Source organism: Prionailurus bengalensis, chromosome E1 (assembly GCF_016509475.1).
Source record: "Prionailurus bengalensis isolate Pbe53 chromosome E1, Fcat_Pben_1.1_paternal_pri, whole genome shotgun sequence".
NCBI lineage: Eukaryota > Metazoa > Chordata > Mammalia > Carnivora > Felidae > Prionailurus > Prionailurus bengalensis.
Genome location: NC_057347.1, coordinates 37,496,594 through 37,511,631, shown reverse-complemented (window position 1 = coordinate 37,511,631; position 15,038 = coordinate 37,496,594). Strand labels below are relative to the sequence as shown.

The window sequence follows — 15,038 nt, the reverse complement described above, 5'->3', positions numbered from 1 at the left end:
TCTGTTTCCATCCTTGGCTTGCGGGTCCCAGTCATTCCTAAGCCCCGCCCTGAGCTGTCTCTCCTCCCAGGGATTCAGGCTGAGCTTTGAAAGGGTCACTTCAAAGAGGACCTGCCTGCTGAGGGCCCAGCCAGACCCAGGGACACGGCTCCTCCTCGGCCAGATTCCCGGAGGCTGGGGACAAAGGCCCCACTGTTCCCCCGACCCCCAGACGCCCCCAAATGCACTGGGCATAAGAAGTCTTTCTTTCCCCCAGTTCCGCTCTTTACAGGCCCCAGCTCTTTGCCACTGGGAGTAACCCTGGCCCCTCCTTCAGGAGAGGGCTGGGGCATGGGGGGACGGGGAGCTGGCAGATCCCCCGCCACTGCCACCATACCCCCTCGGGCTGCCAGGATGTGAAGGCAGCCTTGGAGCCGACTTCAGGACTGGTGGCCCATGGGCCTCACTGCCCCTCAACCACCAAGCCCTGCCCGGGCCTGCAGTGGCCTCCTCCTTCTCCCATCCTTCAGAACCACAGCCGTCCTTCCAGGCCTCCTCCAGGCAGCCTCCCAGGACTCCCTCTCCTCAGAGGAGCCTCACAGCCCCAAACCACAGCAGCCATCTCAGGTTCCCAGAACGCTGGGGTTCTGCCCCTTCTCCCCAGTACCCCACAGCAGAAACCGGGTCTCACCCGCTCCTCTAACTTCCTACCACACGGTGCTGCTCCCAAAGCAGGGCCCTTAAAGTTTCTGTCTCAGCTCCTCACCCCATGCCTGAATTCCTTCTAGACCAGCTTGTGCTTGTTCACCTCCACTGACGGGCGCCTCATTACCTCCAGGGGCAGCTCATTTGCTCGGACCAGACGGGGTTCTCTTTATTGCGCCAAAAGCATGTTGTTCTCATTTCCATCCATTGGTGATTATCTGTTTCTTTTTTTTTTTTTTTTAATTTTTTTTTTCAACGTTTATTTATTTTTGGGACAGAGAGAGACAGAGCATGAACGGGGGAGGGGCAGAGAGAGAGGGAGACACAGGATCGGAAACAGGCTCCAGGCTCTGAGCCATCAGCCCAGAGCCCGACGCGGGGCTCGAACTCCCGGACCGCGAGATCGTGACCTGGCTGAAGTCGGACGCTTAACCGACTGCGCCACCCAGGCGCCCCGTGATTATCTGTTTCATAACAGCTGCTCCTAGTAGGTGAAATTATCTCATATCAGCCACTCTACCTGCATCACCCCCTTGAATCCTGTCCATGATTTTGAGGGGTGATTTCAGCGATATGAAAATTGAGGCTAAAAACAACTAAATAACTCGGTCACAAGGTCCCAGTCACACAGTGAGTAAAGGGTAAGAGCTGAAAGTTGAACCTTCGCAGGCGGAAGGCAGGGCCCGAACAACCAACCTGCCTCCCAACGTGCCGAGGGGCCCAGGCCTCTTGTCTCCCACGGTTGCCTGTCTGTATTAAAAGGACATCCCCAGGCGGGGGTCTTCGTTTTTCTTAGAGACCTTCCCAGCAGCCTTTGCCAGCAGATGAAGTGTGGCCTGGGCATGGCGGATGACTGATATTATTTCAGACCAGCAAATGGGGAGCAGAGGGATAGTCAGAGGGAAAGAAGCCACCTGCCCAGGGGCACGTGGGTTTGAGGAGGGTGGAGGAGACGACCCTGGGGCTAAGGTTTAGGACTGGAGGTGGCTGGAAATTCAACCTCTTCCCATGGAGGAGAGGTAGAGAGGCAGCTATGATAAACCACGCCTTAAACCAAACACTCTGTCCACCCTCCAACTTGAAAAGGGCAGAATTTTCCACCAAGGTGATGCCTTGGGCTGAAGATCTCAGGGCCACAGAGATAAAAAAGGAATGGGACTCAGTAATCCTACCTGTAGTCTTTACCCATGTGCCCGATGCTCAGCACCATCCCCTTAGAATTCGAGGGGGGGGGGGCGTGGAGAAGGAGGGAGTGAGAGCAAGACAGAAGCTAGAAGACTGAGGCCCCCAGTGGCCCCTGTTAAGCCTTAGAAGGCAGTCGTGACCGGGTGTGAGTAGCTTTCCTTTCCTCTCTAGGTTTAGATCAGGCACCCCCAGCACAGATAACACAGTGATGCACCTCTAGGCTGCCTTCCCAAGACTCCAACTCCAGCTACTTCCAAAGGGTGAGATTACAGGGTTCTGTGGTTTTTCCATATCCTGTCAATCAGTCCGTCAACAAACATTCTCTGAGCACCGGCTGTGTGCCTGGCCCCGTGGACAACAAGACAAACACCGCACCTTTGGGGCTGCTTGGAATGAGGTTGAGAGCACAGTCAATTCCTCAGCCCTGCCACTTACTACTAGCCGTGTGACCTTAGGGAGACACAATTTATTTGTGCCAGTTTCTTCACCTGTTAAGCGGGATAGTGAGAATGCATCTACCTAGTGGTAAACACTATGGAAGTGGTTCCTATTATTATTTTCTTGTCCTCAAATAACTCCAGGATAATGGGGGAGACTGATGTGTAGACCAACTGTCACAATGCCAGGGGTAGAGCTGGGCACGGGGCACCCTGGGAGGCCAGGAGAAGGGCTGCTCCCTGGCCTGCACTTCATAAACATTTATAGAGAGCCGCTCTGTGCCAGGCGCTGTGCTGGCCACTGGGGACACAGAGATGAACGGGACACATTGTCCACTCATCCGTGCTCCTCCCCGCTCTCCCAAGGCCCAATCCCAGAACCCTGCACTGAGGGGGGTGGGGAGGGGGGCATCATGAACAGAACAAAGTGGAGAGAACCAAGGCCTGGAAATCAGAACACCTGGGTTCATGTCCACCACGCACGGGGTACCTGACCCTGGGCCCTCTCTGGCCTCAGTTTCCCCACTGTGGCATGAAGGAGTTGGACAAGATGACCCCTCTGGTCCTGCCCCACTTCTGACAGGTGATGAATAACTCCACTCCCACAGAGCTTGAAACTCACCCCAAGTGCAGTCCCTAGGCCATCCCAGCCTGCTGGCTGGCCCACTGAGGCAGTGGGGAAGAGATGTCTGCCTGGCACTGACTGGCACTGCCTTGCTGAAGAGCTGGCACAATTTCACATGAAATAGGGGGGCCTGGATCTAAAGGCGGGTTGTTTGAAGGGGGTGGGGGGTGCTGGGGAAAGGCAGAGCCAGCTCCCACAGGCCCTATTCATAGCTCTCCCTGGGGAGGGAGACACAGCAGGATAATTAAAACCGGGCTTTGTCCAAATCCCTGACCAAGCCAATATCTCACCTTTGAACCCCTGCAGCCAACAGAGCAGGGCTGATGTCCCTTTGGAAGGAAAACACCAATGAACTGAGCCACAGTCCAAGTGCTATGGGCCGACATGGGGTGGGGGTGGGGGTGTTGGAGGAGTAAATGAGCAGATTCCAGACCCACCAACATGGATGGGCGCCTGGGGCTTCGCCACCCTGAGGCCTCCGGTGGCCTTCCCGGTAGCAGCCTGACAACACGCATCCAAGCTCCAACCCAGCGAGAGGCTAACCTTGTTCTTGGGCTGTGTCCACGATGGACCCAGATTCAGGGTGGGAGTGACAGCAGGGCAAGGGAGGTCCCGGGAAGCAGGATGGCAGGGTGAGAGTGTGGTCTCTGCAGCCAGATTGCCTGGCTCTAACACTTGTTTACGATGTGATCTTGGCCAAGCGATTAGCTGTCTATGCTTCCGTGTCCTCAACTGTAAAATGCCGATAATAACGGGACCCACGTCACAGTGGTGTTGTGAGGATAAAATGAGGTAATTTATAAAAATCCTGACCTTGCTACCTATCTCTTAACTCTCAGCTGTATTAATAAAGCAACTCCCTCCCTTAAAAACAAGCCCCCCCCCCCCCCCGCAAAGAACATATACTCATTTGAATATATTGGCATCCCCTATGAATCTCTCCAGAATCCTGCACTGGAAGCCAACATCGCAGGAAGCTACGTAACCCACTATGTAACCCACTATACCGGAGGAAACTTCCTAGAGTGACATCCAAGCCAGACTGGCTCACAAGCCTCTCCCTACAAGTTCCCCTGGATAGCTAACTCCCCTTCCGCAGGGGCTCAGGAGCAACCTGATGAGGGGGCAGAGAAGTCCCCATCCAGGCAGCCTAGCACAAGGCCTACGCAAGAGCGACTGGGTTCAGTCCCTCTCTGCTCAGGCTGTGATCCTTGAAAGCCTGCCCCATTCCCCACGGTGTCCTAAAGCCACTTTCCTAACAGCACTCCCCTCTCCAAAGCTTCACCTAATGCCAGGATTCTCATCAGGGTACCCAGGTTCTAGCCCGGGCACGATCGCTGTGTAGTCTCAGACCCTGATACCCACCCTGCCTGCTCCCAGGGCTTCTGGAGGTCCTGGAAACCAGCATTGGAGGTAAGGGATTTACTGCTCTCATCATTCCCAAGGGGAGGGCAAGGCCAGGCACCTAGGGGTAGACCCAATCACCTTGTGAGCAAGTGGAAGAGGCTGGGACTGGGGGACCTTTGGGTTGTGTTTGGAGGCGAAATGACTGGTTATGTAATGGAGATTCAAATCGCATGCCAATGAGCACATCTCAGGGAGAGCAGCCACTTTGGGGAATAAGGCTGTTGCCCTGGCAGAGGGGGAGAACCACAGGGAATCAAACTCCATCCACCCCCAGCTGGGCCTGGGGTAGGGGTGGGGGGTGGGGGTGGACATGGTAGGGGGGGTGGAGATGAAGTATGTGTTGGTGAGGGGGAGACTCCAAGGGACTCAGGCTTAATGACCTCCACCCCCACCCCCTGTCCATCCTGAAATTCAAGTTTGTAATTAGGAAACACTTTGGCTGAAAGGCGCAGGGAGAGTCCAGGAAGAGAGATGCAGATTGAGGGAGAACTGAGCATACATCCAGCTCCTGAGAAACACACCAGTCTCGGAAAGAGTTTGCAAAGCACCAGACCCCAGCTCCAACGTGGGATGGTGGGAAGGGGAGGCAGCTAGGGAAGAACATCCATCAGTAAGCCTTGTCAGAAGAGGAAGAGGCCTCAGCCCAGACCTTGACCACAACCTGGACCCCAAGGAAACTCTTCCAAACTGGGAAAGAGCTGGCCTGACAGTGCCCAGCCCTTCAACTTGGGAAGGAGGGTGGTGTGTGTTGGGGTACTCCAGTAGCCCCAGGGCAGCCAGGCTCAGAGGTAGGGGGCTGGCTCCAAAGGGGCCCGGAGGCCTTTACTGGCTCATCCCCAGCTTCACCAGCTGGCAGATGAAAGAATCCAAGCAAAGCAGCCCAGCGCTGAGTAATGCCCCTGGCACCCCGCGCCCAGACCCACCCACAGCCAGCCCGAGGGGGCAGAGGGGAGGGCAGCGGAGCCCTCAGGACCCGGGATCCCGGTCCCAGGAGCCAGTGGGGCGGCTGACCCAGCTCCCCCGAAGCTCGTCGTGCGGCCCGGCCCGGTAGGGGGCGAGTGGGGCGCGGGGAGGGGGGTGTCCGGCCCCAGTGGCCAAGGACATCCCGCTCCGGGAACCCCCTCCCCCACTCCCTCTCGCTCCAGCTGTGCCGGGGCCTCGCCAACGGAAAACGAAAACTCGGGCAGAGGAAACAGCGGCAGGCGCCCCGCCTGAAAAACCCGGACAAAAGGCGCGGGCCTCCCGCCCCCGCTGCCCGGCCGCTGGGGGCCTGGCACGGCTGCCCAGGTCGGTGCCCTCTGCCCTGGCAGCCCCGTGCGCGTCCCGGCCCCCGGCCTGCCTTCCTCCTTCCCGCCCCCTGCCCAGGGCAGCTCTCGCTCCGGCTCCCTCCCCGGCCCACCACCAGCCGAAGTTCCCAGCAGCCGTGCCCGCGGTGGCCGCACCGTGCGCCCCCGGCTGTGCCCGCCGAGCGGGGGCGCCGCGACCCCGACCCCCCGCGGCCAGCTCCCCCGCAGCGCCTGGATCCGCCCCCTCCCCCGGCCCAGCGCCCTCACCTGAGGGGGCCGGGGCTCCGGGCGGGGCGGGATCCCGACCAGGCAGAAGGCGACTCCATTCATCGGGCGGCAGCGGCGGCTCTGCGGCCAGGGCACTGCCGGGGGCGCGGGCAGGGACCCGGGAGGGGCGGGGCCGGAGGGGGCGGGGCCGAGCGCGGAGCGCCCCCACCCCCGGGGGCCAGCCCCTTCGCTCCGCCCCCTGCGCTCGACGGGGCTCACCCGCCGCCTCGCCCCAGGGCAGCTGACTGGTAAAGGGGGCTCACGCAGGGGTTTGCGCCGGCAGCGGAGCTAGAGGGCAGTATAGCCCGGAGAAGGGAGGTGGTCTCAGGGAGACAATTTGGACTAGCCTCCCGGGAACCGGCCCAGATAGATGGTGATCCTGGCCGGCCCAGGAAAGAGGCCAAGGGCACCGAACCCAGAACTAGCACAGGGAGAGGGAGGCAAGGAGGACGAAAGGCAGAGAGAAGCAGAGAGAAACACACGCAGACAGAGGTGCTCAGAAACAAAGACTGAGAGACACAGAAAGCATGAAAGAGGCAGAGACAAGATAGAGACAGAGTAGAGAGCGGCAGAGAAAGAGACAAAGATGAAGAGAAACGCGGGTTGAAGAGACGGAAAGACGGAAGAAGGCTTACAGAACTTTTCCATCCTCATGGAGACAGGGCAGAAATGGTGATGCCCACGGGGGTGGGGGCGGAAGGGGCTAGATAGGGCCCCTCTATCTAGGGCCCCCGTCCCAGGGAGAGTCTCGGCCCAGGACCCCAGGGAGACAGAGGAATGGAGGCTGGAAGAAAGAGGTGGGCAGGTGCCCCAACCCTTCAGACCCCCAGCCAGCCAGCCTGGGGCTCAGGCCTCTGGACCAGCCCATAGATCTGCTCTGCAGTAGACAACAGTGAGAGCCCAGATACCCCCAGGCCTCCCAGTTACGCGCTCTCCACAGCCTCCCTTTGGGGCTTCATTCCAAGATGGGCCCAAAGAGCCACTGGGGTCTTGAGCCAGTTCATTTCCTTGCCCCCAAGCAGGACCCCTCATCAGGCCATCTCCTGATGAGCCAGGAAGAGATAGTCCTTCAGTCCTCCATTTCTGCTGGAAAGTTCTTTCTGCTATCTAACTGACGTCCTTCTTACTTCCTATTTCCGACAGCCCATGCTTACCTCTTTCCCATGCCTTCTTGCAGTTTTCAAGGGCTCCTGTATTCCTTCTCCCAGATTATGAAGGAAAGAAAGCAGAGGCCACAGGCAGATAGGAATTTGATTTGGACAAGACAGGCAACGAAAGTGGAAGGCTGACTCTACCTACTGGAATCACCCAACCCCTCTGGGGCAAGGAGACCACCAAAAACCTGCTTGCTTCACCACCATCACCAACCCCAAGTCCCCGCAAGATCAGGGACTCGGGTCCTGGAGGGGGTTGAGGGGCTCAGCCACTAACTGGGCCATCCCTGCTCCTGTGAGTCTGAGGAAGGAGACGCTGACTTGTTTTTAAATCTGATGTTTTATTTCATTTCTTTTACATCCCCTGGAAGTCCGTGCAGAGGGATGCTTTTACGATGACGGAAGGGCACTTAATGACCCCTCTTCCTGTCCTCCTCTCTCCATCAAGGTCACATGCAGCTGGAATTATCCCCCACTTCTGAGAAGTGCTTCCTGCTATCTAACTGTAATCCGTCATGCTGCCTGGATTCTCTTGCTTCGTTTTCAACAACGTTCCCGTTTCTACCTCTTTCTGTCCCGTGGTTCCTGTGGTTCAAGGCTTGCTGCCACCCTGGCTCGGGGTCCTTTTCTCTCAGAACAAACGGGCTGTCTGCGTGAGGGGGAAGCAGTAGCATCAGGGATCCAGGCTGAACTGAGGCTGTGGGGGAGGGGAGGAGAGGAGGGAGGTGACCACTGGGGTGCCCCTGGCTCACTTTTTCCAGAGTCTGATGCCCTCAGACCCTGCGGGAGGCAGTGAGAGGAAATGACCTCACACCGGCCAGCAGATGAATTCCTCCCTCCACAATGCACTGCGCTCACCTCCCCCACCCTCTCCCACTTCCCAGAAAGTGCGCTCTTCCCCCACCCTGCTGCCCTTCCCACCTCTTCCTGCACCTTGACCCCGCACCCCCATCCTGTCCCGGCCCTCCCCCCATCGAACTTCTCCAGCCCCTCTTCCTCCCGTCCTTTCCCTCAGACTCCCCGGGTCTCGCTCCCTGGTCCCACTACCCGCCCCCAAATCCACTCTATCGCGGGCACACTCTTGCTCTAGGGGGTCCTAGAAGTACCGCTGAACAGGGGCAGAAGGTGTCCCTCACTGAGGACCCTCCTTATACTTCCCCTCTTTCTAAGACCCTCCCCCCAGCCCAGTCACCTGCCTCTGTTCACAAATGCTTACTGGGAACCCTAGTAGATGAGGGGGTGAGGGAGTGGAGGTCGCCCCTGGGAAGATGGCGATTAGACCTAGCTCCTTCCCTTGAGGAGTCCTCGGCTTTTACCAATCCTCACTCTGTAGTGACATCTCTGAAAAGGAGCAAAGGGAGGCTAGAGAAACAGAGGAAGGCTTCCACAAGGAGGTGGCCTTGAGCTTCTGGGGGCTTCACGGATGAGGGGGGCAGTGGGGTGGAGTGGGGAATGGGGGGAGCGCTCCAGGGGAAAGGACTCTCATAGGCAAAGGCAGGGAGGCAGGAGAAAGCAGAGTCTAGTGGCGTGGCTGGCACCAAGCAGAGGGGATGGAAGGTACATACGTGGGCAGGAAGCATGGAGGGAAGAGGAAGGAAATGTGGGCGGGGATATGACGAGAGAGTGACTGGGCCTTGAGGCACTTTGATTCTAGCCTGGCCGGGGGCAGGGATTGAAGCAGAGACGTGCCACGTCGCCAGAAAGAAGGAGGGCAACCAGGAGATGGGAATGGTGGGGAGCGGGGTGGGGGAGACACTGCACCAGGGCGGGGGCAAGAAACATCAGAGACCCCAGGACGCGGTGACCAACTGGGAGTTGGGGGAAGGAGAGTGTTCTCGAGGGAGAGGGGGCATGCCAGGCCCCGTATGGGCCTTTGTATGTATTATTCCAGGTCAGCCTTGCAAAGGAGCTGTGAAAGAGATACTATAATCCTCACTTACGGATAAGGAAACGGAGGCCCAGAGAGCTTGAGTCTCTTACCTAAGTCCAGCCAGGATCTGAACCCAGGCATGTGGGCTCCAGAGTCCACACACTGAACCTACAGGCTGTGTTGCCAGTGGGCAACTGCGGGCAGAGGCCCGAGCGGGGGACACGGCCTTGGAAGTCGTCAGCAGACCAGGAGTGTGATTCCGATTCTACAAGAGCAGGTGCAGGGAGGAGACCGGGTAGGTGACAGGACATGAGGAGCACCCACCTTTAGGGGCACGTGAGGAAGGAAGAGGGCGTGAGGACGACAGAGAAGACAGAGTGGAAGCAGGGGGCCAGAGGAAGTGGCACTGTGTTGGGCAGAGAGGGCACTTTCAGGGGACTGGAGGAGGCAGAGGCCAGCTCATACAGGGAGAAAGAGTCAGGGGTGAGGAAGTGGAATCGGGCTTGTTAAAAAACAGCAGCATGGGGCGCCTGGGTGGCACAGTCGGTTAAGCGTCCGACTTCAGCCAGGTCACGATCTCGCGGTCCGGGAGTTCGAGCCCCACGTCAGGCTCTGGGCTGATGGCTCAGAGCCTGGAGCCTGTTTCCGATTCTGTGTCTCCCTCTCTCTCTGCCCATCCCCCATTCATGCTCTGTCTCTCTCTGTCCCAAAAATAAATAAACGTTGAAAAAAAAATTAAAAAAAAAAAAAAAACAGCAGCACACGGGTGCCTGGGTGGCTCAGTCGGTGAAGCGTCCGACTCTTGATTTGGGCTTAGGTCTTGATCTCATGGTTCAGGGGATCGAACTCTGCACTTGGGCTGGGCACTGGCAGCGCAGAGCCTGCATGGGACTCTCTCTCTCTCTGCCTTCCCCGCACTCTCTCTCTCTCTCTCAATAAATAAATAAATAAACTTAAAAAAAGAAAGAAAGAAAGAAAGAAAGAAAGAAAGAAAGAAAGAAAGAAAGAAAGAAAGAAAGAAAGAAAGCAGCACAGGTGAGCTGTGGGAGAGACTTGGGTGGGAGAGAGACCTGGAGTAAAGAAAAAAGCAGAGCGTGTGGGGCTCCAGAGGGAGAACCTGTGTTCCCCACCGTCAGGGAGGAGTCCTCGGACCAGAGCCATCCAGTCAGGATCAGGCCTAGCCCAGGAGCCAGCTAGGAGTCGTATGGTGTCATCAAGGAGCACTGACTCGAGAGTCCAAAGACCTGGGTTCAAGTTCCCATCCTGCCCACCTGATAGCTCTATGTCTTTGAGGAAAAGGACATTCTCTGAACCTGTTTCACCCTCTGTAAGATGGGAACAACAAGACCTTCTCGGCCTGCCTCCCATGTGCGGGTCACATTTGATTATGGATTCAAAGCACACCGTAAGCTGCGAAGGAGAAACAGAGGATCAGGGTTATAGGACGGGCAGCCCTAAACCTGGACGACAGGGGCGGCCCTTCCACTGAAGGGGAAAGAGCACCCCCTGGTGGAGAAGGGCGAGAGGGCAGGACCAGAGGGGAGAGCCTGTTCTTATGCCTCTCTGGCTCTCGGGCCCCCAGGTTGTCCTCAAAGGAACCTACCCCCACCGAAATTTTCATCTCCAAAGCAGGTGTGGGCCCATTCATTCAAGTCAAGAGATGTTTATCAAACAAGCCACACCCCGTAAAACCCTGCTGTCAGAGCAGGGGCCCGGATAAAAGATGCCCCGTCCTGCCATTCTCCCCTGGCAGCCCCTCAGGGGACCCGTGTTTGTCGGGATGCAGGGAGAAGAGGCCTTGGGCTGGGGTCTCAGCCCTGCAGGCTCCCAACTGTGTGACACTGGGTGATTGAGGACCCGGTGGCCTGGACTGAGTGTACAAGGCTAACAGATGACTTATACGGGCGATGACACCACCTAGGACATCACGAAGACGTGTTAAAATGTGTCGAGTGCCTACTGTGTGCCAAGCTCTTTACCAACATTATTCGATTTACTCCCCATGACCACCCTGTAAGGGGGGCGTTATTAGCCCCGCTATATAAATGAGGACACAAAGCTCAGAAAAGGTTAAGTAACTTGCTGAGGTCTGATGCCAAGCTGTTGCTCTACGAAGCAGGATCCCTCCGGGAGGAGCTAGGCCAGGTAGTCCCTTCCAGTTCCAGGACGCTAAATTCTGAGGTTCTGTGTGAGGGCTTCTAAATTCTTCCAGCAACTGGCCTGCAGTCCTGCTTCTGCCACGGGCCCCCAGACCCCGCCTGGCTGTCCCGAGCCACTGCGCATCCTGCACACAGAAGGGCCCTGGCCCCTCTCCTCCCCGTCTCCATTCTGCCCTTCTAGGAAAGGAGGGGGGTGGAGAGGAGGAAAAGGGAGAAGAGGGAAACGTAGAGGGAAGGAAGAGAAAGAGAGGGGAGGGGTGAAGAAGGAGGGGAAGGGTAGCTCCCACCTCCCCCTGGAAGCTCTGGAAATCCCCGGCAGCTGCTCCCTCTCCTCTGTCTGGCTCTGAGCCAGCCCTGGGAGGGAGAGGGGAATTGGATGGAGAGAAAAGAGGGGCAGGGCTCCGACCGCAGGGGGGCAAGCCCCTCAGTCCTGGCACCCACCCCACCTGGCAGTTCCAGCCCCTGTGAGAGATTCCAGGCATGCTCCCCTTTAAGAAACCTACATGCCAAAATCCACACATACCACACAGACACATTGGGGCGGTTCTTGCACTATAAAAGGATTCTTTGCTTTACAAGAGGGCTCAGCACATGGGAAACTTAAAATAGGAGCTTCCCCTGGTGAAAGAAGCTCCGATTTCAGAAGTACCCCATACAAACCGTGCTCCCGGCACATCCAGAAAGCTGGTGACGCCCATGGGGCCAGCAGGGCTGGGGCTGCCTTAAGACATTGCCATCAGCCTGGGCACCTCCCTGGTTGTGCTGATCACCAGAGTCCCTGTCTTGCGGGGGGGGGGGGGGGGGCGGGTGTCTCACAGTCTAGCAGTCACAGGCTGGCTGCTGTGCTGTTCAGCAGAGGTGTCCTAGGACACCTAGAAGGGACCTGGAAAGCCACCGCTCAGCACAGCTGGCAGGGATTTCACAGCAGCCCAGAGAGAGGACAGATATCCAAGACCTCCCAGTGTCCCTTTGATGGGGACGGGCAGGAGCCCAATGTCCTACTCTCCTCCAGCTCTCTCCTCCCTTCCACGGTGCCAGGGCACAGGGGAGCCAGGCTCTCTCCTCTGGGGAAGGGGAAACAGCTGACCCCCCCGAAGACGTACAGGGAAGGCAGATGGGGGCAATTGGGAGCAATCTGGGCAGAGCAGCACTCCCGGTGAAATGCATTTAGGGTCCTCTAGGCAGAAAGTAGTGAGGGTCCCTAGCCCTACCCTTCCTTTTTTTTTTTTTTAAATTGAGGCAACATTCACATAACATAAAATTAACTATTTTAATTCAGTGGCATTTAGTACTGTCCCCCCACCCCCCACTTGTTTGCACTCAGAGTGGAGCCGAGGGTAGAGTCAGTAATGACAGCAACAGCAGATAATGACGAATGGAGTCCCCTTCCCCCTGCCAGGCCTGGTGCTGCCACCAGCCATTTAAATTAACAACCAAGATGCCAAACAGGCCTGGAGACTAGACTAGCCCACAACTCCGCCCCAAAGAGCACACGCAGCCCAGGAAAGATGCCCAGAGCACTTCATGCCTCCCCAGAACTTAGGATCATCGTCGCACACCCCCCCCCCCGCCCCCGCCACCAACTGCTCACCCTCTATCCCTCCTCCTGCCCCTCCTCATCACCGGCACAGACAACCCAAGAACCCCTCTGCCAGAGGCAGGGGGCCCATGCTCAGCCTGGAGGGGAGGGGTCTCAGAGCCCGGGTCCCCAGGCTACTGCGTTAGGCTGATCAATCCCAATGAGCCCAGGAGTGCGGCTGAACTCAGCAAGCCCAGGAACAGAAAACCCCACCACTCCAGACCCCACCCCAAGTCAAGACTATGAAGATTATGAAGGGAGTAAGACAGCTTCAGGAGCAGCCCCCTCACTCCTGCCCACGTCAGGCTGTGCCCTTCTTTGAGCGGGAGACTACAAGTCAGGATAGAGGCCCCCCTCGCTCACTTAAGGGGACTGGCCCCGCTTGTCCATTTGCTGAGCTCCCCGGAGGGGGTGAGGAGCTCCAACCTGAGCGGGTCTTCACCCCTGCCCCCTTGCGATGGAGCCTGTGTAAAGGAAAAGACAGCCCCCAGGGCCTGGCTGGGGCTGCAGGTGTGCATTTGGGGCGCCTATAGAGAAACTGCCCAGCCCACCCCATCTTTTCACTGCCATGAAATGGTGACGGCAGCTGCAGCAGCTGCTGTAACTGGGAGGGGAGGAGGAGGCTGGCTGGGAGAAGCCCCTCGAGGTGCAGGTGGGGGAGGGAGGGGGTTGGATCTTGAGGTCTCGCTAGGGGGTCAGCGGTCGTTGTGGCCTTGGACAGCTACCTCGACCTCCTGTGCCTCCTTCATTCCGCCCAGCCTGCAGCCCCCTTAGGCCTAGGATCCTGGCAGGGCTGAGACCTCACCGAGTGGGGAGGGGGGCTTCTAAATGCGGGTGCTCTCCTGGGTGGGGAGAGAGGCAGCGTGCGCGCCCTCTGTGCGCGCCTCCCTGTGTGTCAGCGTGTGTGCGTGTGCGTGTGTGCGTGTGTGTGTGTGTGTGTGTGTGTACCACCAGCTGTGTGTCACACCAGCCCCATCCCTCCCCCCAGAGCTCCGGCCCCGCTCGCAGCCCCAGCGCCCCAACCCCCCCTCCCCCTTGGCGCGCCCACCCTCGTCCCCTGCTTACGGCCCCCGCCCTCCCCTCCCAGACACGCACCCGCGTCCCGCGCCCGCCGACCTGCTCCATGCTGCTGCCCTCTACGCCGTCCTCGCCGCGCCAGCCCCAGGGGGCGCCGGGGGCGGCGGCCCCTCCATGCGCCCTGTCGCCCTGTCGGTGAGGCAACCCGGCGACCGCCCAGCGCGAGGAGCACCGGTTGTCAGCCGCCCAGACACCCCCCCCACTACACCCCGCCCCGCCCCGCAGGCCCCGCCCCCTCCCCCTCCCACCCGCGGGTGGAGGCGCCGCGCTCACGCGCGCGCGCGCACGCGCCCGGTCACACACCCACACACTCACAATCTCACACGCATAATGCACACCCACTCACACATCCAGGGCCGCATCCCTGCCAGCACCCCTTGTTCTGCCTGTCCTGGGGGCATTGTTAGTCCAGAGAGGACCATCCCTCCAAGGGAAGCCCCTCTCTTCGTTTCTGAGATTTATGAGTGAGAGGGGCCCCACCCCTCATCCTACAGGGGCCACAGAAAGGCTTGCCGGGGGTCACACAGCAGCTTGGTGACAGAGCTGACCCCGTGGCCCAAACCACTCGTCTCCCAGGCCGATGCCCCTCCTCGAGCAGGTCACAGACGCCCACGGAGCCTGGAACACAGGAAGACACGGCAGCGGCCCCCACCCTGTGAGCAGGGGTCTGGATCCTGTGACCCTGTGAGCGCAGGAGATGGTCGGGAGGCGCCCCTCCCTGTTGCCAGGATCCAGCCTCTGCTCAAACGTGCTCTGAGGCCCTTGGCTGGGGGTGGGGAGCAGAGATGGAGATTCCTGTCGCCTACCGTGTGCCATGCCCCAGGCATATGCCAAGCAGGAAGAGGGGCTGAACCGTTTGCCCACTGCCGGACAAGGGTCATCTGCAGCCCCAGATGCCAGCCAGGCACCTGACTTGTGGCAATGGGGCCACCCACTCTGGTGAAGGCCAAAGAGCCAAAGAGGTGGCAAAGAGACTGCCTCCCCCACTCCCCTTACCCCCCCCCTCCCCCCGCCCCATCAGGGGTGACTCCTGCCTGCCCACTGCCCCTGTGCCTTGCCCCTGACAGGGCAGGGCTGAACTGAGGGTGATATCACATGAGCAGGCATGTGAGAGGCAGGCATGCTGCCCAGGAGTGTGGAGTCCAGAGTGGACAGGGGTGGGAATTAACCTGCCCTGAGGTGGGGGAGAGTGTCGGTGGGTAGGGGCTGGCTGCCCAAACCCCCTGGGCCACTGCCCAGGCTGGCAGGGAGGGGGTTTCACCACCTCTCACTGCACCCTGGCCTCTTTGTTAGGCACCAGAGGGTGAG

General features: G+C 58.9%; 1 protein-coding gene across 2 annotated transcripts in view; it reads right to left on the bottom strand.

Annotated features, from left to right (window-relative positions):
- Positions 1-13,914, bottom strand: part of ARHGAP23 (Rho GTPase activating protein 23) — an 80,019-nt gene extending 66,105 nt beyond the window's left edge. The window contains exon 1 of one of the 2 annotated variants that reach the window (XM_043584238.1): positions 13,770-13,914. In XM_043584238.1, coding sequence (XP_043440173.1) covers positions 13,770-13,778 — 9 coding nt within the window. In that variant the 5' untranslated portion in view covers positions 13,779-13,914. Of the gene's footprint in view, positions 1-5,891; positions 6,011-13,769 lie in introns of those variants that run through there. The other variant, XM_043584237.1, reaches the window with a different exon arrangement.
- Positions 13,915-15,038: the final 1,124 nt, after the last annotated feature.